Below are 27,105 nucleotides of genomic sequence, written 5' to 3' on the forward strand. Positions count from 1 at the left end.
CGAGTAATTTGCTTCTGTGCGTGACAGAGTTTTGCTTGCGTAAGCGATCACTCTTTCCTCGTCATCCTGGCGCTGTACAAGCACAGCTCCGAGGCCAACATTGCTGGCGTCAGTATGGAGCACTGTAGGGGCTGTGTCATCAAAATGGGCAAGCACGGGGGTCGTCTGTAGACGTTGCTGCAAGTCATTGAAAGCATCTTTCTGTTCGTCGCCCCAAACAAATGCAACGTTATCCCTCGTGACACGAGTTAAAGGTGACGCAATGCGCGCAAAATCTGGAATAAATCGCCGATAATATGCACAGAGACCCAGAAAACGCCTCACTGCCTTTTTATCTGATGGTGTTGGAAACTGTGCGACGGCGGCAACTTTTTCGGGGTCTGGACGAACTCCTGCGTAACTGACGACATGGCCAAGAAACTGCAGTTCCTCAAAGCAGAAGTGACATTTCTCCGGCTTGAGCGTCAGGCCTGCGGCCCGTATGGCCTGCAAGACCATTTGCAATCGTTCAAGGTGTTCGTCAAACGTTGTAGAAAACAGAATGACGTCGTCAAGGTATACTAAACAGGTTCTCCATTTAAGGCCAGAGAGAACGGTATCCATGAGACGCTGGAAAGTAGCAGGAGCGAAGCACAAGCCAAATGGTAAAACCTTAAATTCAAACAGTCCGTCTGGCGTCACGAAAGCGGTTTTTTCAGATCCCTGGGGTCTACTTCAATTTGCCAATATCCGCTCTTTAAGTCCATGGAAGAGAAGTAACGTGCGTTTCGAAGCCTGTCAATTGAATCATCTATGCGAGGAAGCGGGTACACGTCCTTTTTTGTGACCTGATTTAGCTTTCGATAGTCCACACAGAAACGCAGGCTGCCGTCCTTCTTTTTCACTAGAACAACAGGTGATGCCTAGGGGCTTTTCGACGGTTGAATGACGTCGTCTTCAAGCATTTTTGTTACCTGCTGTTCTATCGCTTCTCGCTCTTTTGAAGCCACACAGTACGGATTTTGATGGATTGGTCTAGCCGTGTCCTCTGTGATGATTCGGTGCTTGGTCAAGGACGTTCGGCCAACTTTCGAGGTCGACGCAAAACAGTCGTGGAACTCATCTAGCAGCACAAGCAGGCGTTCCCGCTGTTGCTGGGTTAAAGTAGGGCTGACGTCAAGGTTAGGTGCTAGGTCACGTGGGTCTTGTGCAGGTGTTGCTTCGAGTGCTGAAAAGCAGTCATGAGCATCTGCGATCTCGTCGAAATGTGCCAACGTTGTGCCTTTTGAAAGGTGCCGTCGCTCGGAGGTGAAATTGGTCAACAGCAAGTTCGTTCGGCCGTCGGTGACGTTGACTATTCCTCGTGCTACGGAAATCCCGTGAGTGAAAAGCAGCGAGGTTAGTTGGTCGGCGACTCCTTCACCATCGAACGGTACGTCACATGCTACTGAAACGAGGATACAAGATCGAGGCGGCACGACTATATTGTGGTCTTTGAGACGAAAGGATTTGTGCTCTGGTGATGTATGATCAGTCAGATGAGCACTCTCGTAAAATGAAACCACGCGGTCCGGGATGTTGATTATTGCGCCATGCTCCCTGAGAAAGTCCATTCCTATAATTAAATCTTTGCAGCACTCTGGGAGAACAATGAAAGTCGCGACGAAAGAAGAATCTCCTATGCTAATTCTTGCTGTGCATCTTTCTGTGGGGAGCAGCAATTGACCACCCGCTGTTCTTATATGTGGTCCTTTCCATGGCGTTCTTACTTTTCTAAGATAATCAGCCAGCTTCCGACTTATTATGGAAAAATCAGCACCCGTATCGACTAAGGCCGTCACTTGCTCTCCGTCAATAATTACATTGAGGTCGGCGCTCACCATTTCGTCGTTGTTAATATTCGTTGGCGTCAAGTCGTTCTCTCGCGGCAGTACTGGGGGCTTTTTATCGTCTTGTGGTCGGGCTGCGACCTTACCCCGAGAGGTCGCCGCCTTTAGTTTCCCCGGTAAGGGCTGGGCGACCTTGTTGCCCAAAGGTCAGCAAAAGTACGTCGATTCGGTGATGATGTCTGAGCAGGGGATGGAGAGCGTGACCTGTGGGCGGAATTGGGCTGGCGATGAGGAGGCGACTCGTGATAGGGAGACCACGTTGTTGAAGATCCTCGAAAAGCAGGGTCGTCATGGTGAACAATGTAGTCGTCATTGGCACGGCGACCGTCGTACCCTGGCCGAGACGGGCGAAGCGATGTGTCGCGGTACCAACAATAGCGAGCTATATGGCCGGCACCACCACAGTTGAAGCAGAGAGGGCGCCGATCGACGGTGCGCCAAGCGTCCGTTCTGCGAAATTGTGGGCGTCTTATGTCCTCTCGTGGTGGTGAGTAAGGCGCGGCAAGTGGTGGCTGGTGGCATGGAGACATCGGAGACATGGGCTGATGTCTGAAAGCCTCCTGCAATGGTTGCGACGAAGGTGCGGCTGTAGGTGGCTGGTAGTATGATGTAATGGGCTGGACGGGTGGTGGTCGGCGGACAGCGTCGGCGTAACTCAGTTGACGCTGATCACGATCGAGATCAGCTGCTGAAAAAGCGTGCCTAAGTTCATCACGAACGACTGCGGCAACGGCGGTCACTGGTGTATCCACTGGAGGATTCCAAAGCTTCTGCATTTCTTCGCGGACAATATCTCTGATAAGGTCACGTAGGGAGCCCTGATTGTCCAGAGTCACTGAAGCGGCGTTGATTGGGGTGGTAGTGGACGAGCGATCATATTGCCTCGATCTTTGGTGCAGAGCACGCTCAATGGCAGTGGCTTCTCTTATAAAATCGGCCACGGTAGTTGGGGCATTGCGCACAAGTCCAGCGAACAGTTGTTCTTTCACGCCACGCATAAGGTAGCGCAACTTCTTCTCCTCGGACATGTTGGGATCAGCCCGACGACAGAGGCGCGTCACGTCTTCAGCAAACATTGCCACAGTTTCGTTAGGTTTTTGAAGCCTTAACTCGAGCAACTGCTGAGCCCGCTCACGACGGTCGACGCTAGCAAAGGTGTCAATCAGCTGCTGACGAAAGTCATCCCATATGGATATACGGCCTTCTCGATTCTGAAGCCACGTGTGAGCGCCGTCATCGAGAGTGAAATACGTGCGGGCGAGCTTCTGTTGAGCATTCCACTGGTTGATGTCGGCAACGCGTTCGTAATGCCCAAACCAATCTTCAACATCTTCGTGTGGGGCACCACTGAAGCGATCAGGCACAAGTGGCTGAATAAGTGTTACCTGGGTTGGATTGGAAACGGGGCTGCCTTGTATCCCTTGGACCAACTGTGGCTGGCTAGCGGAGGCCATTGGTAGAGGTACGTAATGCCTGGTAGAATGTTCGTCGAAGGAGGTCAGCTCAGGAGATAGGCCTAGCAACCGCCGACTGAAGCGGTGCACTGGTGTCGTAACAGATGGCTGCGTGTCGGGACTTGATGAATGGCTCCCAGATGGGGTGTTGAGCATTGGCAGGCTTGCAACCCAGTGCCTACACCAGTGTCGCGGTTCAACGTAAGCAGTGCACCGAGACGCTGAGTCCAAGAACCGACGGCGTGTGTTTTTATGCAGGAGCCAAGAGCAGGCGAGCAAAAACAAAAGCACGTCGTCTTCTTCAGTCCCCCTTTTCACGAGACTGTTGGCGCGCACATCGTCTTCGTTCTTTGTTTCGTGCGCGGCAATATGCAATAACAGCAGATAGAAGTCAACTTTTCTTGTTTCGCCGCATACAGACGAATTCACTGGTAGGGATCATAGCCAATCTGGTGCGGCCAAGCGGAATTGTGCGGAGCGAACAGGGACATTTCATTAGCAGCTGCCGCAGTGGCACTGCCTACGAGGCCTATACTGCTTCCAATGTGGTAGCGACGCTCGTTTCCCATGTCTTCGCAGCTTGGCGCTTCAACGCACAGTGCCAGCTCATCCTCCGGGACTTTTCCTCAAGGCCCAGGTAGCGTGCCATGAGCCTTTTTTCAACAAACCTCTTGCGTTTACGTGGCTGGTGCGCATGCTCTCAGGTGACTCTTTTTGTCCTCGCACACGATCTCCGCGCTTCCACGTTTGGCACACCCCTCGTGCCTCTCTTTTTTCATGACCGTCTTGTTTGCACCGGATGTCACAACTCAAGCCAATTACATACCTCTGCATGGAGTTTCACTGAAGATGCCTTTCAGAATAGTGTGCCATATTGAAAAAAGCTCATCTGAGTGCTGCGGTTTGTCCTTTCTTCTATTTTGCGCTCGTAATCGTGCACTTTCTTAAAATATATTCAAGTACTGCCACCAACTAGCCCAGCTTTCAGTCCTTCTAAAATACATTCATGTGAATCTACTTCGTTTAAATTGAAGATAAAGATTAAAATGGTTGAGCGGCCGTTGTAGTACTGAAAATATTTGCAAGAATATCTTTGTAATTATGTATGCTGTAAAATCTCGATTCAGCACACTCTTCCTTTACGGTGAAAGATAACCGGACATAATTTGTACAGGGCACCCTTCTTCGGTCACGAATGAAATGCAAGGCAGCAGAGAAGGAGAAGTGCATGCTTCCAATGAAGTGTGTTTGTTGGAATTGTGCCTAGCATGGACTGAAAGACGAAGAGGAGTAGTGGAGCAGAAACTTGACGGGTTTGGACAGTTCTACAGACGCCATGTTGGGACGCTATTGAGCAGTGCACCAATACAGACAGCAAAAAAATATTTAAACATTGTTTGTTCTTTATGTTGAAGACTCTAGAATCTGGCCTTCTCTGGTAATTGTATCTATACCCAACGTCTGACAACTGTATCTGTAAGAAACAAGCTATTCAGCCAACAACGTGTATTCTAAAAACGAAGAAGAATAAAAAGAAAAAGGGCCTCGCGCTCTTTGTTCATCGGCGTCTGACTGATGTGGTCACGTGTTCGAGGGCTCCCATCAAACATTGTGCGCGAGCCTCATGACGACCGGGTGCGATCATAGCCACATGATCGTGATACAAGAAAATGGCTTCGGGAAAAAGCTTGTGAGAGGAATGTTACAGTTATGTTTGCATATGCCATGATTGCAGTTTACTGTGTGCGCCACTTGCAAATCTTCCAAAAGGATGTCAGTCACAGCTGTGGCACCATTTTCATCTGCACCTGGTACTCCTCCAAGGCCATATTAATGTTGACCGAAGCTTTTCAAGGTGTACCTTGTGTCGGTCCGAGGATGCACAGGTCAGCAGATCCAAAGGCAACTCCTCTCCTGAAATCACTTGGAGGGGAGAGACTGCGTCTGTACCTCAACAACGAAGAAGTCAAACAAACAACAGTAGTCAGCATCGCTAGGGACGCCCCACAACCTCAAGTTTCTACTGAACCAGTTTAGACCTCTGTGCATCGCATGGAGACTCAGATGAGTACAGAGTTACTGAATGGCTTAGACTTGCTTTTCATGGATACAACGAATTTCATCATTGAGCAAGAGGCTTCAACTGCCAGGTGATCTTTTAACCAAGTATGTGATTCAACTGATAACACTAGCTATTCACTTTGAAGTTGCTTCAACTTTCCATGAGCACATTTGTGATCAACTCGTTGAAGGAGTCTCCAACACAACGTTGCATGAGCACTTCTTGAATGCCGGCCGAAGATTTACGTTGGCCAAGGCTGAAGAAATCGGCAAAGCTATGGAAGCAACACAGCAAGCTAATACAGTTTATGATGGAGCACAATCCAATGCATTAACCATTCCGCAATGTGAAATTGAACGCTAGATCAGCAGTGCTTTCTTCAAGCAACTTCCGGATTTTGTGCGCCCGTTCGTAAGCCAGATAGTGTTCTACACAACTATGCAGTGGCGGGCTCGGGCCACTGCGTCCGTGCAGCAGAAGAAGGTGCAGGAAGCAACCAAGGTAACGGTCGCTGATCGTTTTGCTATTGTTTTGGCTCCATGAAGCACAAACCAAATGCAAGAAACTACCACACTCGCAGACAACAGTGTCACAAACGTGGGATATTTGTACTTTTGTGGTTGTTTGTCATCGAAAACTATTCGCAGAAGTTGGAGCGTCCCAAACTCAAGTCTCCACCGCTGGAGAACATATCGTCCTGAATTCACCACATATTCTTGGCGTACAATTGCCACAATGCATAAGAAGCCTGTAGTCCAAATAACATTTAAAGGAAATATGCTTCCTCTTATTGTGGATACTGGTGCCGCTGTAATCCATTTAAATAACCCAGATCATCAAAATTACTTTGCAAGATTTTCCCACATCGTTTTGGTGCCGAAGACTTGGGAACACTGCCTTCATGTCCCGGGAACTGTTGCTTCAGATGTGGGACGTCTTACTACTGCCAGACGATCCCGATGTGTGCCAAGAACAAGTGGGTGCCTCGTCGAGCCCAGACTATGAGTATTGTCAATCAGATGAACAAGCTAGTTCAGTCTACACAGTTTGACCTCTGGACGTTTCCCGTCCTTCAAAGCTGATTAAGGAGTTAGCCACATGGAACGCCAAGCTGGAAGCCTTCCTGACAGACGGGCAAGTGGCACAAGGCTCCGATTTCGTCATGAAATATGACTAAGCTGGTACTAGAGCTTCCACCCTGCTTGAGCATTACATGGACAGGCTCAAGGCTTCCGCACTCTCTTCAATGGCGCATCCATCCACAGCCACTGATGGGTACCTGAAACGTCCTGCGGACATCAAACGCGTGAGTTAGGCGCACGGTTGCCCAAAACATGGTGACCTGAATTTCTTTGAATCGAAGTGGGATGTCACGAGAGAAGTGAAAAGATCTCGATTCCAAGTCTGATGAAGAATTATAGCGATACTACTCAGAGCTTCTGCAAGCCACTGTCGCCTCCGTCTGCCAAGGTTCTTCACAACAGGACACACGTTTCTTCCACGTCCTGTAATTTCTCTGTGGCAACTGACCATACTATTTTGGAGTACACTAGCCACCTAAGCATAGCAAAGAAGCGTAATTTACTTACAGTGAATGGTCGTTGCTAGCAGTGTACTAACCAAGGTGCTTGGCACAAGACTGCTGCCGCACAGTACAATGCAAATGTCATCATGAATGTACAATGTGTACTTCAAGGGCAACTGAAAGTACACGTGCAGAAACCGAATGTGCTTCTGATGCTTATATGTATGTAGCTACGAATTAGGAGACTCCTGTGCTCTCCTCTGATGGTATCCTTCAGACTTTTCACACTTGGCTGATGACACCGCCACAGTGCTATTATGTCGACAACACAGCTGGCAAACACGCTCAGGGACCGATACCTGTGCACCACCAAGGACCCCCGGACGGCCGCATACTCTTACGCAGGCAAAAAGAACACGCAGTTGGACACCCCGTTCCAGCTCCACGACCTTCAGGCGGCCTTACGTAAGATGAAGCATGGCAATGCACCAGGGCGTGACCAGGTTACGGTCAAACTGTTGGCCAATCTTCCCGACGCAACCTACGCCACGCTCCTCAAACACATCAATAGCATTTGGGACGGAGAAACTCCTCTCCCTCTTGAATGGAAATCAGCTCTCGTGACCTTCATCCCGAAGGCAGGTAAACCTATTGACGTGGAAACCTTCCCCCATCTCCCTCACGTCTTGTGTCGGCAAGCTGATGGAAACGATGGTGCGCGACAGACTCTCCGAGTTTCAAGAAACACAGCACACTTTTGCGGACACCATGTTTGATTTCCCCCCTCAGAAGTCAGCCTAGGATATACTTCTATAGCTCCACGATGAAATATTATATCCTGTTGAATGCCCCCCCAATGACAAGGTAGTCCTGGCCTTGGATCTTAAAGGGGCATTCGACAACGTGAAGCATGAGATAATCCTTGACCACCTCAGTCAGACCAACTGTGGTTACAAAACATCCAATTATGTTAGACAGTTTCTTACAGACCGTCAAGCCTACATAAGCATACAAGATAAAGAACATGGGCCTTACGTCATCGGCTCGAGGGGAACTCCTCAAGGCATGGTCCTCTCTCCCCTCCTATTTAATATAGCCATGCTTCATCTTCCCCCCAAATTGGCTTCTCTACCAGGGATACATCAAGCTCTTTACGCGGATGATATCACGATCTGGGCCACGCAAGGTAACCTGGGTCACATGGAGTCATGCCTGCAAGCAGCAGCGACTGTAGTCGACGACTACGCAACCTCCTGCGGACTCCAGTGTGCCCCGGCTGTCAGAATTTGTGCACGTACGTCCCTCCCCTCAGGACACAACTCGGCTCCATATCAGTCTTCCCTCGGGACTGATTCATGAGGCCAAGGAGATTCGCCTCCTTGGCCTCTTCATAAACCACCAACGCAAGGCCGACACCACAATAGCCAAACTTCGCACGATGGGAGACCCGGTGGGGCGTATGGTCTGCCGAGTCTCCAACAAGCGGGGCGGATTACGAAGCAGGGATGCAATGCGGCTTGCCCATGCTTTCGTGACGAGTAGAATACTCTACTTGACTCCCTACTTGCACCTGCGCAAACACAAGGATGATCAACTCGAGGTCATCCTCCGTAAAGTTATCAAGCGGGCTCTTGACCTCCATATCACCACGTCCAACCAGAGACTTCTGGCCCTAGGCATGGTGAATACCTACCGGGAACTTCGAGAAGGACACCTCGTTAACCAATACATGTGCCTTGCACAGACCCATTCCGGTCGCCGCCTTTTAGACCGAATACACATCAAACACGATTACTATATTGAGGAAAGGGTGAGAGTGCAAACCTTGGAGACGCGCCCTCCGGGTCCGACCCCTTCCCCGCAACATGTCCAAAGAAAACCACAGTGGTCGCCACCAGGCGCGCGCGATAGCGTTGCAGCGACACTTTGGTCACGAGGAACACGTGTGCTACATGAACGTTGCCGGCCCGCACCAAGGGGGATGGTATACTGCCGCAGTCATACACAACGCAAACACCGTAAACGGGCTCAGTTTCAAAGCCTACAGCGCAACACATGCGGAGGAGATTGCCATCGCTCTGGCTCTCACCTATCCCTCTTCTAAACATATCATCACCGAAAAAGAAAAGCAGGAAGATCCCAACAATGTGCTGCTTGACCTACTGGCATACAAAAAAAAATAAGCTCACGCAAAAAGGGCATGAGCAGCGAAGCAGCCCACTGACTTCTGCTCAGGAAAAAGAGGCCCGCCTCAGCGCTATAGTGAGGCAGCAGGAAGCAGAGCTGAAAGACCTCAAAGCTCTTAATAGGAATCTGCAAAAGAAGCTTAAGGCGCAAAGGATTCCAGGCAAGGTAAGCAATCTTTCATGAGCATAAAGAACACAGTATAAATAGTAGCGATTATATTTTTCTAGAAGTATATTCAATTATTAAAAATTACCGGTGTTCTAATGTTTTTTATATTTCTCATGGTGCAGCCAACTCATCGCAGGCACTGCAACCTGCCTTGCCAGCAGTGTTGTCACAGCCACACATTGCTGCACCATTGCCTCAACAGCTGGAGGTGCCGGACTAAGTATGCAACTTCTGCTTCATGAGTTTTCGTACAACCCATCAACTGGCATAAGCTTGGTGGATTGTATTGAAATTTGTGATAGCATTCTTTAAATGGCTGACATTCAGAATGTATTGAGGATGACACCGTGAGCATGGCAGCGTATTCAAAGCAATCCTAAAAACTCTCTCTTTGGAAAAGACCTCATGACGGCATTGAGGAGCGCCACTGAGTGTCTTGAGTAAAGGAGAGGCATGAGGCGCCTACCAAACGTGGAACTGCGGCGACGGTGCACGAGAAGAGGAGAGTCATTCGAGCGGACACGCACCAGCCATGTAGACGCAAGATTTTGGTCAGAGAGAGGCTCGTGGCACGGACTCGAGCGCCGGGAGAAAAAATCCTGGAAGATGAGCTGGCACTGTGTGTTAGGACGCCAAGCTGCAAAAACGTGTGAAATGAGCAGCGCTACCTCGACAAGAGCACCATGACCTAACCTCTAACCAATTGGTACCAACTTGGTACCCGATGCCTGTCCTACAATAACCAAGTGGTCGCTTTCCAATAGGACTAATTGTGTACTAATTTACAATTGGAAACTTTCCAATTAGAAAAGTTCAAATTGAAGTATATATTTTTTTTTTTACTGGGAATGCACCTACCTGGCACGAGACCGCCGCTGCACAGTACAATGCAAGTTATCCAAACGCGGTCAAGCATGCGCAATGTTTACTTCAGGGGCAACTGAAAGTACACGTGCAGAAATCGAATGTGCTTCTGACACTGCTATCTATGTCACTACGAATGACATGACTTCTGCGCTATCTTCTGATATTATCCTTTTGACTTTATGCACTCGGATAATGACCCTGACGTGTTGCTGTTACGTACCTGATAATTAGGACAACGGGAGACAAGGAACACTCCTACGAGAACACGTTTACAGGAAGCAACTGCTCGCTCGTATCCGAGAGAGGGATTTCGTCACAAGTGCCTTTCATCATCAGAAACCTCAACTTACTCGACGCACAAAGGTTGTGAGCGTTACGCTTCAAAGTCAACACAATAGCACTTTAGTGCAGATAGAAGCTGTTGTCATTCCTTACATCTGTGGTGACGTAATTGAATCTTGATACAAATAAACTTCACAGCCATGCAGAAAATAAATCATTTGCGAATACAGAGTTTTTCCCCAAGCATCACCTGTGAAGCTGCAGTAGGTCTTCTAATTGGGTAGGATCAATTGTGGAAAGTAGTGCTAAATATAAGTTGGGTATTGGATGACAGAGCGTTAATTGCCATTAACACGAAAATGGGATGAACTTTACAAGGTCCACCATCCGTTGAGGAGCAAGGTGCACAGTATGCGAGCAGTCATACCTGCATCCTGCGAACAGATGTCTACGATGGGGTGGATTTCTCATACTCATCACAACGGGTTTCGAGCTTGATACCAGTGGTATTGTAGAAAAGCCATTTGCAAAGAAAAATATCGACATAAAAGGGTTTACCAAGCCATCGATGTCCGAAATGGTCGCAAAGAAGTTGTGCTACCAAGGACATAAGCGAAGAATTATGGCAGTGTTCGCATTTTTTTGAAGAAAGAAACAAGTGAACCTTGTGTAAAAAGTATGAGGCCACGCAAGAAAAAGGGAGATGTGGAGAAGATCGCCGCTCATGAAATGTCAGAAGTGTAAAAGTCCCCTTTGAAGTCAGCTCTCCCTTCGTCAAGGTGAAACTTGAAAAGACGCAACCGGCCTGAATTATGCTGCAATATGAGCATTATGAACCTCTCAATTCGAGTGACACGCATCAACACCGTTGTGATGGTGGCCTTCAAGGCACTCTCGTTGAGCTATGTGAAGGATTTTGGTACCTAAGACGACACCAACATGTTAAACAAGTGCGCAGTAATTGTGATGCATGGGTGCGATTTTCACTTGATGCCCCCTTAACAGCTACAATGCCATTCGTAAAGACAGTGTGTCCCGATCGAATCTGCTTTAAGTCAACAAGATCGACAGTATTATGCCTGTTGCTGCTAGTAGAGACTATCGTGAAAGCGTATATTATCGTAAAACATGTGCCAGTTAGAGCAGTACTCATATGTGAAGGGGCGTGAGGCTAACACATTTCGGAAGACTTTCTGTCCTTTTACTACGCAGGGTTTCATTTTACAATAAGGAAGACACGCTAAAGACAGATAGTCGTACGCAGTCGAGACTTTTGAGACATATTAATTTAGGACTTCTCTACACTCGTGCAAATAACCTGAAAATTGTAGCTGAGCGTTATTCCTTGATGGGAATATTTGTGGAAGGATGATACAGTCTGTAAAAGGGTGCCTACGGAGAATATTAAAGAAAATTTTCTGAAATTATAAGGGTGGGACATGTAGAAAATCGTGCGCCTTTTGGACTCAAGAGATTAAGAAGGTAAATGGGGCAAAAGTTTGTTCATGGACTGTTCAAATGTACACCATCCCATGGAGGGCACTGCGTAGAGTGCCAATAAATGTTGCAGAGAGATTTTCCCTCAAAGGCATAAAGCTTTCAAAGATCAAAGCCTGTCACAAAAAGACGACGAGATAGGCATTTTCAGGGAACAACGAGGACGGTGGCTTGTTGCTCATAGGTATAGCTCGCATTGACAGATCTATGGAACTGTTCTAGCGGTGACTCAGGGAAGAAGGCTGGGGCCAAATAACTTTCTTGTTTTGAGCACAGAAACAGTGTACGGTAGAAACAGCCGAGGACTCGACACGACCGTTATCATTTATGGAACGCTACCCAGCTTGGTGTATTCCTTGAAGAAGTAGCTAGAGAGTGTTATTTTTTTATTGCATGGCGTAACAAATGACATTTCCAGGAGATACGTTAATTTCTCTCAACAGCCCCAGCTCACATAAAATTTATGCAGACTCAAACTATAAATGTCTGTTATTTTTCCACATTATAGAGGTACTATATAAGCCCGTGGGTCCTGCAAGAAAGATGAAGGCGACAGTGCATACGGGCATCTGCACACTTTTATTGCAGACCTCAACAACGAGAAAGACGAGGAACTCTCTGGCGCGCGGTAAATAAAAAGACCGACCCGCTGCTGCTTTCTCAGCTTCTTAAAATACCACCTGTGTCTTCACGCTGCGACACTGGTGGAGGTGCTGGGGCCTCCAACCTGATGCAGGAAAGCGTTGCTCGCGACCCTACACCCAGTCCGGAGCCTCAACATCTGGTTACGACTCCAGTACATGGATTCAGTCGGGCCCTACTAGGCCCAAGTCCAGAACTCTTGACTGCATCTCTTCTTACCAACATGGCAGCCCCTTCAACGTCTGCGAATTTTCCTCCGGGCCAGACGACTTTTCCTTCCCAAGTAATTTTTGAGCCTCCTCGTGTTCCCGAAGTCTTTCGAAGAGAACCGTACGAAGATGTCGAGGACTGGCTCGACCAGTTCGAGCGGACCGTTGTGGTGAATCGCTGGAGCACGCAAGAGAAACTTGGCCGTGCCTACTTTGCAATGGGAAATAGCGCTCGCACATGGTACGAGAGCAAGGAGCCTACTTCACAAACCTGAGAAAATTCCGCCAAAAGCTTCTCGAAACATTCCTGAGTCCAGACCGACGGGATCTTGCACAACAGATGATTGAAGCCCACGTGCAAAAGCCGAACGAAAGCGTCGCCATGTTCGCTGAGGATATGGCTGTCTATTTCGCCGTGCTGACCCTGACATGCCCGAGGGTAGGAAAGTTCGTCACCTGATGCAGGGAGTTAAGGAACCGCTTTTCGCCGGCCTTGTGCGAAAGCCACCAACAGCAATGGATGAATTTTTTAAATAGGCGACTGTCATCGAGCCGGCGCTCCGGCAACGATGCCGCCACTTTGACCGTCTGCCCGACCAAATGCCTGTTGGTGCCGCCCCTCAAAACGCTGCGATTTCCGAAAGCTCTCTACGGCAAACGATTAGGCAAATCCTGCGGGAAGAGCTGGGGGCCCTCGGCCTTTCGTCTACCGAGCCTTCAGTTGCTTCTGTTGCGGAAATCGTGCGCCACAAACTACAGCAAGCCTTTCCATCGCCGGTACCACCACCTGAACCACGTCCATTCACCTATGCTGATGCCGTCTGCCGTTCTCTGCCAGCCCCAGAAGAGGCATTCTTCCAGCCACAACCCGTTACCTTGCCTTGGTGGCAGCGAGAACCTGTGCGGCGACACCAGTATGCCGGACCGACTTGTGGCGCACTGCCGACCGTCGACCGCTTTGTTTCCACTGCGGCGAACCAGGCCACATCTCGTGCTACTGCCATCATCGAGAAGCCCGGTTTGGAAACTTTTCTCGTCCCGCTTCATTTTATTTTGAAGACTTTCGTGACCATGGTGCTGATCACCTGCCGACCAACCAAGTGTCTTCACTAAGTCGTCGCTGGCGGTCTCCCTCGCCTGCTTGAGGTCACACTTTCCCGAATCGCCAAAGTTACGCTGACGTCGTCGGAAACCGCTCCCCAAGCCCGTGTCGGGGAAACTAACTGCCGCGACCTCCGGGGGCAAGGTTGCCAATTACCGAGACGCCAAAAAGACCCCCTTGCCTCTACACAAAGACGACATGACGACGGTGATGACAAAGACGACAACCACGAGTACTAAAGCCGATGAATTTGTACGTGCTGACCTCAGCGTTATTATAGACGGACACTACGTAATAGCATTGGTTGACACTGGTGCTGCCTTTTCTATTATGCGACAAGAGCTCGACGACCGCCTCAAAAGAGAACTGACATCAAATTTCAAGATCAAGATGTGCCCATCAATCGATAGCTTGGTATGCATACGTCTTTTTGGCCAAATTTGAACAGCATCCGTCACTTCGAAGTTATTTTCATTGATGTCAAACAGCATAGAAAAGCTAAGGAGGAAAAACGGAAAATAGACTGCCCTGTGACATCGACACTAGTGCTACGTGTTCGGTGTGATACAATCCACAAATATCATCCTGAGTGACGATGCTCTAGTAACGATGACGTGTACGATCCGAGTGTTCTTATCGTGGCGCCGACTGGCGCCGAAGCGCAGAAACGCACTCGCTCGCCGGGTTAGCGCGCGCAGGTGCAATTTAGCCCAGCCGTGGCTCGTTGCGTCTGATCTTCATCGCACCGGTTTAAATGATTATGTGAAATTATCAAGATAAAAACCACCTTTAAAAGAATATCGAAAGAGAAGAGCATGATTAAACGTGTGCTTTCCTGTCAGCATGTCGGGGAATCGTTGTGAGTTGCAGGTGAGTTGCAGTGTGTCTAGCTTGAAGCACGGAAAAAAGCGCAATTGTGTTGTCTTTTCATATTACATATCTGTTACACATCAACAAAACCGCAAGCTATCAAACGTGGAAGAGCGTGTAGTCAGATATCATCGCTAACAAGTAACACGTATCGTTAAAGATTAGTTCATCTGTAGAATTTGCATCCATGTAAAAGTCTTCATACCATGTTAACCGCAAGAAGCTGGATAGGTGGGGCCATCAGGAGGCGCGAAAAAGAACCTGACAAGCAGGAAACGTATTCTGGTTCTCCACTGATGCTCATTCGCGATAGCTATATTGCATTGATCCATTGCATTCAGGGTATACCTGAATGCTTTTCACGCCAAAACACACCAATATAGCTAACTGAGACACACGAGCGAACATGGATGAAACGTGCATCTTCGGGAACCTCTGCAGTGCTGCTTGGAACAGCGTCCGTTTCGAAATCACTATTCTGCAAAAGGTCGATCGAAGCAAAAATATTTCTCGATGTCGCGAATCGCGGGGATTCCAAGCTCCAGACTATCTTATTGAACCCGAGTCGACACGTTGTACGGCGACCACAGCAATGCAGGTGACAAGGCATGACTGAATGGGTCCGCATAGCAGACGAAACGTTTGTGGAGCAGCTGAGCCTGATGTCACTCTTTTCTGCGGAGAAGTGATCAGCTGTGGCGTGATCTGGAAGTTACCGCGAGGTAGCGCCACTGCTGGTTCTCCCACCGCTAAAAACGGCGGGATTGCCGGCTGTTATTTAATAGTGCTAGATCCCAGTGATATAAACTAATAAAAGTGATAGTTATTCATCCCTCAGTTGCGTTTTAGGTCGTGAATCGCAGCTACGGGGTCTATAGCTACTCGCTGAAGCAAAAATCTTAGCATGAGTAAATTTGATGTCAGTGCTCCTTTAAGAAGGTCAAGATGCCATGGAGTGGGCCGAGCATAAGGAGTGCTGGTGGACAGCTAATGACGCCAATCGGTAAATGCACCGCTCGGCTCATAATTGGTGATTCGAGCTTCGTTGCCACTTTTGTCATTTTAACGGACTCTTGTAAAGAGCTGATTTGAGGTATGGAATTTTTGAGAGAGTACGGTGCTGTCATCAACATTCCAGAACATATCGTCACCTTTTCCGCCCATCCATACGTCGACCTCACCACAGAAGAACAACTACAACATTTACGCGTAGCCGATGATGTGATGCTCCTGCCGAGATCTTGCTGCCTTGTGTCAGTGTTATGTGAACGGCCGTGCCGTAACAAGGTGATAGCGGAACGAATAGACACGCTATTGCTTACGCAAGGTGTTTCAATAGCGAGAGGCTTCTCTGCCTACCGTCCTGTAAGCGATGCCGTGCCTCGGGCGGAAACTCTTTAAGCAGCCATTGGACACCCCAAAGTCAACGATGCCCATTCTGTGGGCTATTTTTATCGTCTCCTCGTTGTAAAATTCTGCCGTGAAAGCTAATACTGGCAGCGCGTGATGTTAAGGCTTGGCATGTTTCAGAATCATCGAGAATACCATTGCAATCACGGAATGATGAATGCCTTCCACACAATGACTATGCATATGCCGAACTAGCTCGCTCTTTAGACTCCTCGCTTGCATAAGAACAGTCTGATGGCACTGAAAATGTCACAAATACATCGTAAAATAACGCTCTAAACGAGGTGGGTGTTCCAATGCCTCAATACCTCCCAGCTACCACTGCAGACTATGCAACGAAGAGGGGGGAAATAGCACGATGCCCTCATCAGCTAACAGTAGCAGTTACCAGACGAGTTAGAACGCTGGAACTGGGTGTCCAGTACGCAAGCGCCCCCCTCCAAGATGGACAAAGGACTGCGCGATTTGTTATTAGCCTCTTGATGAGAGGTCTTGTAGTTTGGTTCGGTTGTGCATTACTATGTCTTTTGTGTTCTTTTTATTTCATTTTGTTGTTAGGAGATAAGTACGTACCAAGATTTATTTTTGGCTTTTTATCAAGATTTCTCTACTTCTTGAGTATGAATGTGAAAGTTTCCGACGTGTTGTTTATAATGTAACAATGTTGATCAGACATCATTGATGTGATGATGTCAAGTGAGGTCATCTAATGGCAATCCACAAAACATCCGTTAACTTAGTTTGTAAAGGTTGTGAAACAGGCCATTTGGCCATCAACATATTGTATTCAAAAAGGAAGAAAAATAAAAGAACAGGTGGCCTTGCGCTCTTTAGTCATCGGCATCTGACTGCTGCGGTAACATGTTCGAGGCCTCCTGTCAAATGCTGTGCGCAAGCCTCGGTTGAACGGGGAGCTGCAATATCAGCTGTATGATCGCGACGCAAGATTTTGCAGGCAAGCGATCGCCGGCAGTGCCACCTGTAAACGCGTGATAAAAAAAAAGCAAAACTTCAACTCTTGCGCATCCTAAAGTTGCCTCAAGTGCGTAAAATACAATATCAGGTTATAAACACTTGTTTTCAAGCAAGATAAGTTGCCCTGCGAGGATTTCTTGTCCTACCAAGAGACTTGCAACATCGCTGTTGGGTGATTCTAGCGGTCATTTTTTGTCGACATTTAGCATCAACTTAATATTATAATGCCCCCCTTTTGTTACAGGACGTCAGCATGCTTGTTGCCACCAATGTCATAAACGATCTTCTCATTTTCACCACGATCAAAAAAATTTTGTTGTGTGGTAGACAGTTTCTTTAGAGAGCTTCGCCCTAAAATGTGAAGACAAACTAAGGGTGTCTTCCTGGTTGCCTTCTTGTTGCCAAGTGGCTTCGGTAGGTGAAGCCTCGGTGTTTACAAAAGCAATTCTGGTGCTCAGGCTATATCCAAAGAGACGCCCCCTGCACGAAGAAAGTTGACAGCCAAAGCATTTGGATACCCACATAGGGCACAGCGGCAATTTTTTCTGCGATGATAGATGACTAGTAGGCACTGTGAGCAGGCTGTCTGCTCTAAAATAGACAGATGAAGTAGACGTCTGTGCTTCCTGGATGTCTTGCTGCTACCAAGTTAGCTTGGAAAGCCAAAGAAAATGTGAATAGCCTTCCTGCGATAGATACACACAAACTGACAAACCACCAGGACCTGTGGCTACAGCCTCAAGCATTGGTCTCTGTCATAGACTACTGAAGAAATTTGGCAGATCCCATGTACATTGCGAATCTATGTTATGCGAAGCATGTGGATGCAAGGTGAATGTGTTTTAATTTTTTATTGAATGAGACGTAATGAAGAGACGCTCCATATACATACAAATCCATGCACATAGATATGTTAAACAGCCGCATACATTTCATATTAGCAGTTGTTTGCAGTTGCATCAGGCAGCAAACAGACACATAGATATTAGTAACACCAGAAGCATAAGCTGATCTGAAGTGCTGGTGTTTGTGCTGGGGCTCACGAAGGTGGTAGCCCTCAACACTGCGACACAAATTAACCTCAGCGCATGGTGCCTAACTACAATTGATGTTAACCAAACATGATGACTGTATCATGGGAGCACATAAGTGATGTTCATGAAATTTGATAGCCAGTATTGCAACCAGAATTGACATGTTTCACGAACATCAGCGTCCATTTGTAAAGTATTTCCAAGACTTAGCATGACCCTAAGGTAGAATAAGCGATTGCCACGCAGAATGATAGGGTTCGATTCCTGCTGACACACATTTATCCTTTGCATTCATCCGGACAACACTGCCTATGTGAACTTTTTCTTAACGGTTAAGCGTTGAAATTGCCGATGTGTGTTCTCACCATTCCTGGGCAGATATAAAATGTCTCTCACCTGAGGGACCTACCCGCCATTTAACGAAGAACGTGACCATGACAGCACCCTGACGAGGGCGGCTAGAGAGACAGACACGCAGATAGATCTCAAAAGTGCTTGCAGTGTGCAAAGAAATGCTTCGCATTTATTAATGATTATTGACACAGAGACAACCATCGTTCATGGGCCAGCCATTTTGTTATGCGCCTCTTCTTCCTTTACTTTGCATCACCTCCTTTTGCAGCTCCACCAAGGTATCACTCTTCATTATGACAGTATATGTACAGCCACGGCCTCCGAGATAGCGAAGTGCGACGTGTCCCTCTACGGCCATCCCAATCACCGAGCTCCCCAGCAAAGAGAACGAGTATCACCTCGCCCGCCCGGCTACCATCAGAGGGCGCGAGTTCTGGCAACGGCAACACCACGGCTGATCGCAGAGCGCATGGGATTCCGGCGTGCACATGTTTTTTTTTTTTTTTCGCGTACCAGCAAGAATCACCACTAGAGTCTTCTGACTGAACTGAAGGAATGTATTTGCCGGCGGGCGTTACAGCAGACCACAAAGCGGATGGGATTTCAGCAAGAGCACGTTTTTTTTTTTTTCCTCCACGTACGAGCAAGAATCATCGCCAGAATCTTCTGGCTGAACTGAAGGAAGGTATTTTTTTTGTTACTGCATTTATTTTGGTTCCATTTACGAAGAAAAGCATGGCAACTTCAGCATTTTCCTGATAGGTAATTGTAAGGAGGTATACATTCGCCTGTGGCAATATCTCTTTTTTTTTTTACGGTTCGTTTTAGCTCGCTGCTAAACACCTCGATTTGAGAAATATAGAGACATTCTAGCATCCCTCCTTTCAGGAAGCTTCTGTAAGGGATACTGGTCTAATTGTCGTCGTTGATTTTATTGCTCTCCAATCCTGCCTCATAATTTTACTGTTATATCTCGCATGAATATTTATGAGATGGTCAACCAAAGCGCAGTTACGCTCTAGGCAACTGAGTGCCCTATTCATGTCATTGAAGTAAGGCATATGAAAAGTAATTTTGCTGGAATATTGTAGAAGGCTTCGATTAGCCCACCTACATTCGCTCCCCACGTTTCAACAGTGCAGGTGCCTGAGTTGTGATCGTCTTTTTTTCATCGTCTGAACTTTGATTATGTTTTGATCGCACAATAGATATATCAGTACTCTCAACTGAATCCAAATCAAAGGGTCAAACATGTAGCATAGCGGCGTCTTTCTAATGAAAACCAAGTATTCACTGAAGGAGAAAACAAGCAAAGCATTTTGATGTTCGTTCTTAGATTGTCCAACGTATCCATTGAACCCTGTAAAATTCACAGGGCAAATGGGCGACCGTAAGTGACTAATGCGTGCCTGTAACCAGCCCGCGGTCATCGCTGAACCAGTGACAATTAATCTAGACATAGTCTAGACGCACTTACATCGCCTGCACCCTCCTCCCTGCATCCTACTTCTGCGGCTCGACGGGAAGATTCTTCAAACGGCGTTATAATGAAAAACAGCGCTGGTTCCATGAAAGGAAAAAAAGAAAGCAAGCCTTTCAATGGAGTGTAACCCGTGAGAATAGAGCGTAGCACTATTCCGACTTTTCTTGTTGATTGCGCTGTCATTTTTTTTCTTTGCCAGTGCCGTCCCTACAATACAGCCTGCAAACTTCGAAGTACAGTAAGTTTCCAGCCCATCCGGATCCCTTGCAGAGGTATCGCAGTCATAAGCACTATAATATGGGCAACGCAAGTCTATAGCAAAACAAGTCAATTTGAGAATATATACGCCCAAGCATTGACTTCACTTCTCTTACACCATGGCTCGACATTTCCAAATGAATGCAAAGTTATATAAAAGCACAAAACCGTTTTTTTCTCGCCACATATAAGCTTTGCCAACAGCGCGACAGCCCTTTTGTTTGCATATTTGTTTGCATCGCAGGAGAAAGTTGAGCAGCAACTAGGCTACACCACTAATCACCATTGCCAAGGAAAATGAGAGCGTATGTCGATCTGAGGAGGACAAAACAACAATACCCATTTGTTGAACACATATCGTTACCCACCTCTAGGATGAAAGAACTTGCACACGGCCCAAGCAGGTGGAAAAGTGCTTTCTGCACAGAGCTCATTTTTGCCATGTCAACAACCACTCCTATTTACACCAGGGAAGCAACCTTTGTTTACAGTAAGCACAAGTCTCGGGTGCTTACTGCAAGCTCCAGTCATTGCCCTGATATTCCAGGCGATAACAGATGAGGTGCTTCACAGCATCTTGACACAAAAGATGCATCACCAATGTGACCTCACTATGACAGAGTTTGACATCCATGACTGCCAGCAAGCATCGGAATACATCTTGCAGGGATTGAGGAAATCTAATGCTCTAGGTAAGCGCCTATTGTTTTAATTTTTTCACAAATATGTGGCATATTTCAGTTGCAAGGTCATTGAAGAAGACATTCACCCTACAAACACGTAAAAGAGGGCAATCTTCCAAGCTCTTCAACCAACAACACTTATCGAGCTCTACCCAAATTTGGGAAGGTAGAACTTATAGTTAAATGTTTTTCAAGAACACTTGGACAGTAGCAGAGATATTCTACCAGCTGCTGAAGAACAATAAAAAATGGTCATAGGAAAGAGAACACAGCAAAACATACAAAACTAAGAAACAGTTGCATGCAGAAAAGGACTGATATTCTATAATGTCTAAAAATCGCCCATAATGTTTTTCTATGTGTCGTCCTATCGCTAAGGTACCCTGATTTTTGACGTTAGCCATGCCTTGACCGGTGAATTGTGTTCGTCAGACTTCATAACTTATGCCAATTTTGATAAATACCCTGTACAAAAAGTGACCACTATAGCACCCGGACAGAGGCGAATAGAGAGAAAAAATTGAAGCGCTTTTAGCTCACCAAGAAACGTTTCACATTTAAAGTTACTCTCTGAACTTTCCTTCCAGTATATGTGTGCTGTCAAATTCCTGTCATGTGTAATACAGCTTGTCTGATGAAGCAGTTTCACACAATGAAACAGCCTCACAACAATTCCGGAGCACAGCCCTTAGCCGCCCATTCGTGCAATGAGCAGCGGCCAGCATAGCCAATAGAGCATACGAGTACAACGTAGAATTTAAGCAGAGTGCAGCAAGCCTCTGTGACAGTGTCTTCAATGCCTCGAGCCTGCTCTTTTTTCTTGTGGGAGTGCAATGCATGCCATGCGCACACAGGCACGAGAAAGTGAGTTAAACTGCGATGCTTGGGAGGCAAGGACGTGCATAGGTCTTAGGGACACTTGGTGTATATAAAGCAACACTATCGTGCATGGCAGTGGTACCCATTGATGCCATAAGTAGAAATTAAGGGCTGCATGAACAAAGGTTTGTATGAAACAGCTGTTGTAGAATCGGCCACGCAGTGCCTTCTCTAGTTTCCTGGTTAGCAAGGAAGTCACCCCCCCCCTAACCCCCCTCTCACTTTAGGTCAACGCAATATCAAAACACCTAAATAGATACACTTGAAATTCACAGTAGGCAGTATCGAATTGGTCGAATACTTCTTATACTTGCCACTTTGTGATCATCATCAGCCTCACTATGCCCACTGCATAGCGAAGCCTTTTGTCATGTTCTGCCATTCAATACTGTCCTGTGCTTGCTGCTGCCCCATTATACTTAGAAGTGTGGCAGTTTGGGCTAGTTGGTATGACATGATAGTTATAGTTATCCCCATTATACTCTCACGTTTCTTAATTTCAGCTGCCCCTCTTTCTGTCTGCCACTAAAATGCTTGCTTTCTTTTAGAATCCATGCGAATACCATTAATGACCAGAGGTTATCCTGCGTACGCACTACGTGCCATGCCCATTTCTTTTCCGTTTCCAGCCCCACTCCACACTTTTCCTGTCTGTTAAAATTACTGTTTTTTTTTTTGGTTTGTTTTGCACTGCTCAGTGCATCCACAATTTAAGCTGAGCCCGCTTTGTAAGCACCAAGCTTTCTGCTCCGTAAGTACAAGGACGATGCAGCTGTTTTATACCTTCCCTGTTCAGGAATAGGATAAAATACCATTCACGATTTTAGACTGCTCTTCGAACGTGCTCCAATCTGACATGGTTGTCTATCTTGCATGTGCTTATGCAGGATTCGTGAAACTCTTTAAATTCGGTTTTCACGCGTTTCTGGTCTTCGATGGCGTTTTCAGCTCGCAGTGCAAGGTCGAAAGCTTTCTTGAACGTCAAGTCCTTTTCTGCGAAGAGCCGTTGCTGGACCTGCTCGTTCCGAAGACCGCAAACGAAACGATCACGCAGCATGACGTCCATAGGCAGCATTGTCGGATTCGCTGCAGTGTCTGCGCTTGTCCCGAAATTGCAATCTGCTGCTAGCTTCTTGAGCGCCGTGACGTAATCACTGACCGTTTCGTCGTGCTTTTGGTCACGTCGCTGGAATCGTGCCCTGCAGAAGACCTCAGACGGTTGTGGATCGAAGTGAGCCTTGAGCATCTTGACTATGTCCTCGTAGCTCACTTGGTTGGGCTGCTTGGGTTGAACGAGGGCGCAGACGATGTCATAAGTCTGTTCCCCGCACAGCGTTAGCAGATGAGCACGTTTCTTCGATGCGTCCGTAATCTCGTTAGCCTCGAAGAAGAACTGTAGCCTCCCATACCAGGATCTCCAGGAGCTGGGGCTGCCGCTGAATTCGGGTAGCCGACCGAAGTCGGGCGTCGCCATGTTATTTCCTTGACGTCGGTGGAGTGCCGATGAGTCGATCCAGTCTTCCTCGTCGCCAACTGTTACGTCTGTACAGCCGCTTGTGACTGTAGACGATTTATTAAAGGACAGGAAACGTGAACAAGTTCAAAAGCGTAGCCCAGGCGTTGGAGTCACTCCTGGCCAGCGTTCGACGCCAGGCTCGCGCTCGTGCCACAGCGCCAGTGCCCCGCGCGCACTTCGTTAATGTCGTCTTCTAAGGCGACATGTCACTCTTCCTCCCTTAGACGAAGTCTCCATAGCGGTCTGGAGGTCGCCTAACCTCTGGTGGTCGCAGTTGCCGAGTGGCCACTGCCTGTGACGTCGACGGTTGCGAGGGAGTGTGATCTTGCATCTCGGGCGATTCAGGCGGTTGAGCAGCTGAGCTCTGCCTCTGCCCAAAAGAAGAAACAACGCTGTTGGCGTTGTAACGCGCTACATAATCCGGACACTTGCAAGTTCCAGACAGTCTCCTGCAACTACTGCAAGAAACGCGGACACATTGAAAAAGCCTGTCTGAAAAAGCGGAAAGAAGCAAAAACGAGCAACAGCATCGAATATCCCCAACAAGGAACTTCGACAGCTGCCTCAGCACCAGTGTCGACTCAGCAGGACTCATCAGACGTGGCCCTTTACGAGCTCAACACCGTAACCAACGCGTTCAGCACACAGAAGGTCATGACTCGGCTACGCGTACATGGCAAGTTCTTGGATTTTGAAGTCGACTCGGGTGCAGCCTGCACACTCATCAGTGAGGTCACGTTCAAAGCTACGTGGACAGATGATCGACCACGGCTTCAGACCGACAACATGCTCCTACGCACATGGTCAGGACAGTCTCTTCGAGTTCTCGGATGTGCAACGGTGATTGTTACGCACGGAAACAAAACGCGGATGCGTTGAGCCGTTTGCCATTACAAGAACGTCTCGATGAACCCTGGCCTCCAGGTGACGTACTATTGTTCGAAGCGTTATCGAGACCTCCGTTGACTGCTGCCGAGATAGCACGCCTGACACAACAAGACAGCATCATGCAGAGGTTGTACAAGGCAGTGCAGGATGGTACAGTGGAGAAACTCACTGGAGATGAGTTTGCTCCTTACCGACGACGAGCGACCGCACTAGCACTACAGCGCGAGTGCATCACACTTGGATCCCGAGTGATCATACCGAGCTCAGCACGATCCCGTGTTCTGGCACTTCTGCATGCGGGTCACAGAGGCATGGTAGCCATGAAGAAGTGCGCAAGGAGCTACGTATGGTGGCCCGGAATGGACAAGGTGATCGAGGAAACGGTGCGACAGTGCCGTGAATGCCAAGCAACGCAAAAGAGCCCACCCAAAGCTCCTATTCCTACGTGGGACCGTCCCCAGACAGCATGGAACACGGTGCACGTTGACTTCGCGGGGCCACTACTCGGACGCACCTACTTAGTTGTTGTGGACGCATACACAAAGTGGGTGGAAGTCCGGCACGTGACACAAGCAACATCCGCGGCTGTAATCGACGTGCTCCGAAGCCTCTTTGCAACGTTCGGCATTCCCCGAAAGGTCATCTCCGACAACGGAAAAGCATTCATCTCCAACGAGATCAAGCAGTTCTATGCGTCGAACGGCATACAGGCTGCAACCTCACCAGCATATCATCCGGCAACAAACGGCCAGGCAGAACGCTATGTGGCGGAGCTGAAAAGAGCGCTGTTGAAAGATGCAGACAAGTCCATACAGTGCCGACTTGCAAGATTTCTGTATCGGCAGCACACGACAATACACACTACCACAGGTATGACACCGGCGAGAGCGATGTTCGGACGAGAATTGCTCTGCCCTCTCGATCTTCTTAAGCGGGAGACGGATAAGCGAAGTCCTGAGAGCCAGGAGGCATTGCAAAAATCACGCCGCTTCGCTATAGGGGATAGAGTGCTTATCCGGCAGTTTTTGAAAAAGCCAGATTGGATTGAAGGCGAAATACTGCGCCGCGTCGGACCACGATCCTGGCTTGTAAAAAGCGACCAAGGAAAGGTTCGGCGTCACCTCAATCACATGAGGAAAACGAGTCAGACCAGACAAACAACCCAATCGCGGACAGATTGGAGCGCAGCTGACGATCTCTTGGACGCAACGCCAGAAGAGACGCCATCGAGCTCAGCTGCTCAACCGCCTGAATCGCCCGAGATGCAAGATCACACTCCCTCGCAACCGTCGACGTCACAGGCAGTGGCCACTCGGCAACTGCGACCACCAGAGGTTAGGCGACCTCCAGACCGCTATGGAGACTTCGTCTAAGGGAGGAAGAGTGACATGTCGCCTTAGAAGACGACATTAACGAAGTGCGCGCGGGGCACTGGCGCTGTGGCACGAGCGCGAGCCTGGCGTCGAACGCTGGCCAGGAGTGACTCCAACGCCTGGGCTACGCTTTTGAACTTGTTCACGTTTCCTGTCCTTTAATAAATCGTCTACAGTCACAAGCGGCTGTACAGACGTAACACAATCCATCCTTATTAACCTAGTATTCCTTTACAACTTCCAGAGTCTCGCCACTCGCCTCTTTGCAAAGTGCTGTTCTCTGCCGTGATTGTTGCATAATACTTTTACGCTTCCTAGTGTTCAGACCAACTCTTCTGCTTTCCTAGTCCAATAAAATAATCATGAGCTGCAATTCGTCCCCCGAGTTACTCGTTGATGAATTGTCATCACAGAATCACAGGTTACGAATGTATACTCTCGATTACCTCATACCCATAACTTTTGCCAATCTAGGGCCCTGAAAACTTCGTGTAAGCACGCGGTGAATAGCATTAGGGAGATCATGTGTTTCTACCTAGCACCTTTTTTTTTTTTTATTGAGATTCACTCACATTTTTTTTAAGAACACAGGTCCCCCACAAAGCTTCAACATTCGAAATCTTACCTGATCTTTTGGCCTCTTCAACAAATGTGCTTTCGGTGCCTCCGATGCATTCTGTTCATTAACGAAGATCGATGGCGCCACGGCAGCCCTTAATTGAGCAGACTTTATCGGACTTCCCATCACACGCATTAACGATAAACACCGATGGTAGTTACTATCACGAAACTGCTTCCAGCAGAGAACACTGGTTCTCGAAGACTCCTCAATTCCTTCTTTTCACCATCGCGACGCACTGCACAGCTCATTTTTTCTTCCGTTGGAGGTTGTGACGCGGTACATCATTTCGTTCGCAAATGCTTCTTCAGCCGTACGGAGGGCAAAATGCCGCGGTGGTGATAAGGGTTGGTTCTCCATCCAGTAGCAGCTCTTCGAAGCGTGAATTATAAGCGTACACAGTGTCTATTCTCCCGGCAACCGGGATAATTGTTCAAAAAATTTTTCTCCTGGCGGTCGCCTTCCATTGGCTCTCTTATGTCACGTGACTAACTGCCATGAGCCATAGAGTTATTTTTAGGCACCGCGTTTTTAGGAAACTCTACGCCGTGGCAACTTTTACGATATTTTTGGCGGGACTAGTAGAGGTGTGAGCCAAAGAGCCGGCGCGCCGCCGCTGTTAGTTTTCGCTACCGATTGGCGCGTCGCCGCCCCCAACGTGTTTTTTAGCGCGTTTTTTAAATAGGACTTTTTTAAAGACGATAGTCTTTCTTGGGGACCTTCGACACAAATATTTTGGTCTGTCTGCATGTCTGTACATTTGTCTGTTTATCCACTTTTAACAGCATCGGGTATTTGAAACGGCCGACCCCATCCGCAGCGCCCACCTATCTTGCTCAAGATTCAGCATTCATACTTGTCCAATTGTCGATTAAAAATCAATTATTGCGCGTGTCTGTG

General features: G+C 47.9%; 1 protein-coding gene across 4 annotated transcripts in view; it reads right to left on the reverse strand.

Moving 5' to 3' along the window:
- LOC119162311 (uncharacterized) overlaps positions 1-26,773 on the reverse strand; it is a 511,092-nt gene extending 484,319 nt beyond the window's left edge. The window contains exon 1 of one of the 4 annotated variants that reach the window (XM_075887722.1): positions 19,984-20,716. In XM_075887722.1, the coding sequence (XP_075743837.1) occupies positions 19,984-20,172 (189 nt within the window). In that variant the 5' untranslated portion in view covers positions 20,173-20,716. Of the gene's footprint in view, positions 1-19,983; positions 20,717-26,211 lie in introns of those variants that run through there. The other 3 variants (XM_075887724.1, XM_075887725.1, XM_075887726.1) reach the window with 3 other exon arrangements.
- Positions 26,774-27,105: the final 332 nt, after the last annotated feature.

This window comes from Rhipicephalus microplus, chromosome 3 (genome assembly GCF_043290135.1).
Source record: "Rhipicephalus microplus isolate Deutch F79 chromosome 3, USDA_Rmic, whole genome shotgun sequence".
Lineage (NCBI taxonomy): Eukaryota > Metazoa > Arthropoda > Arachnida > Ixodida > Ixodidae > Rhipicephalus > Rhipicephalus microplus.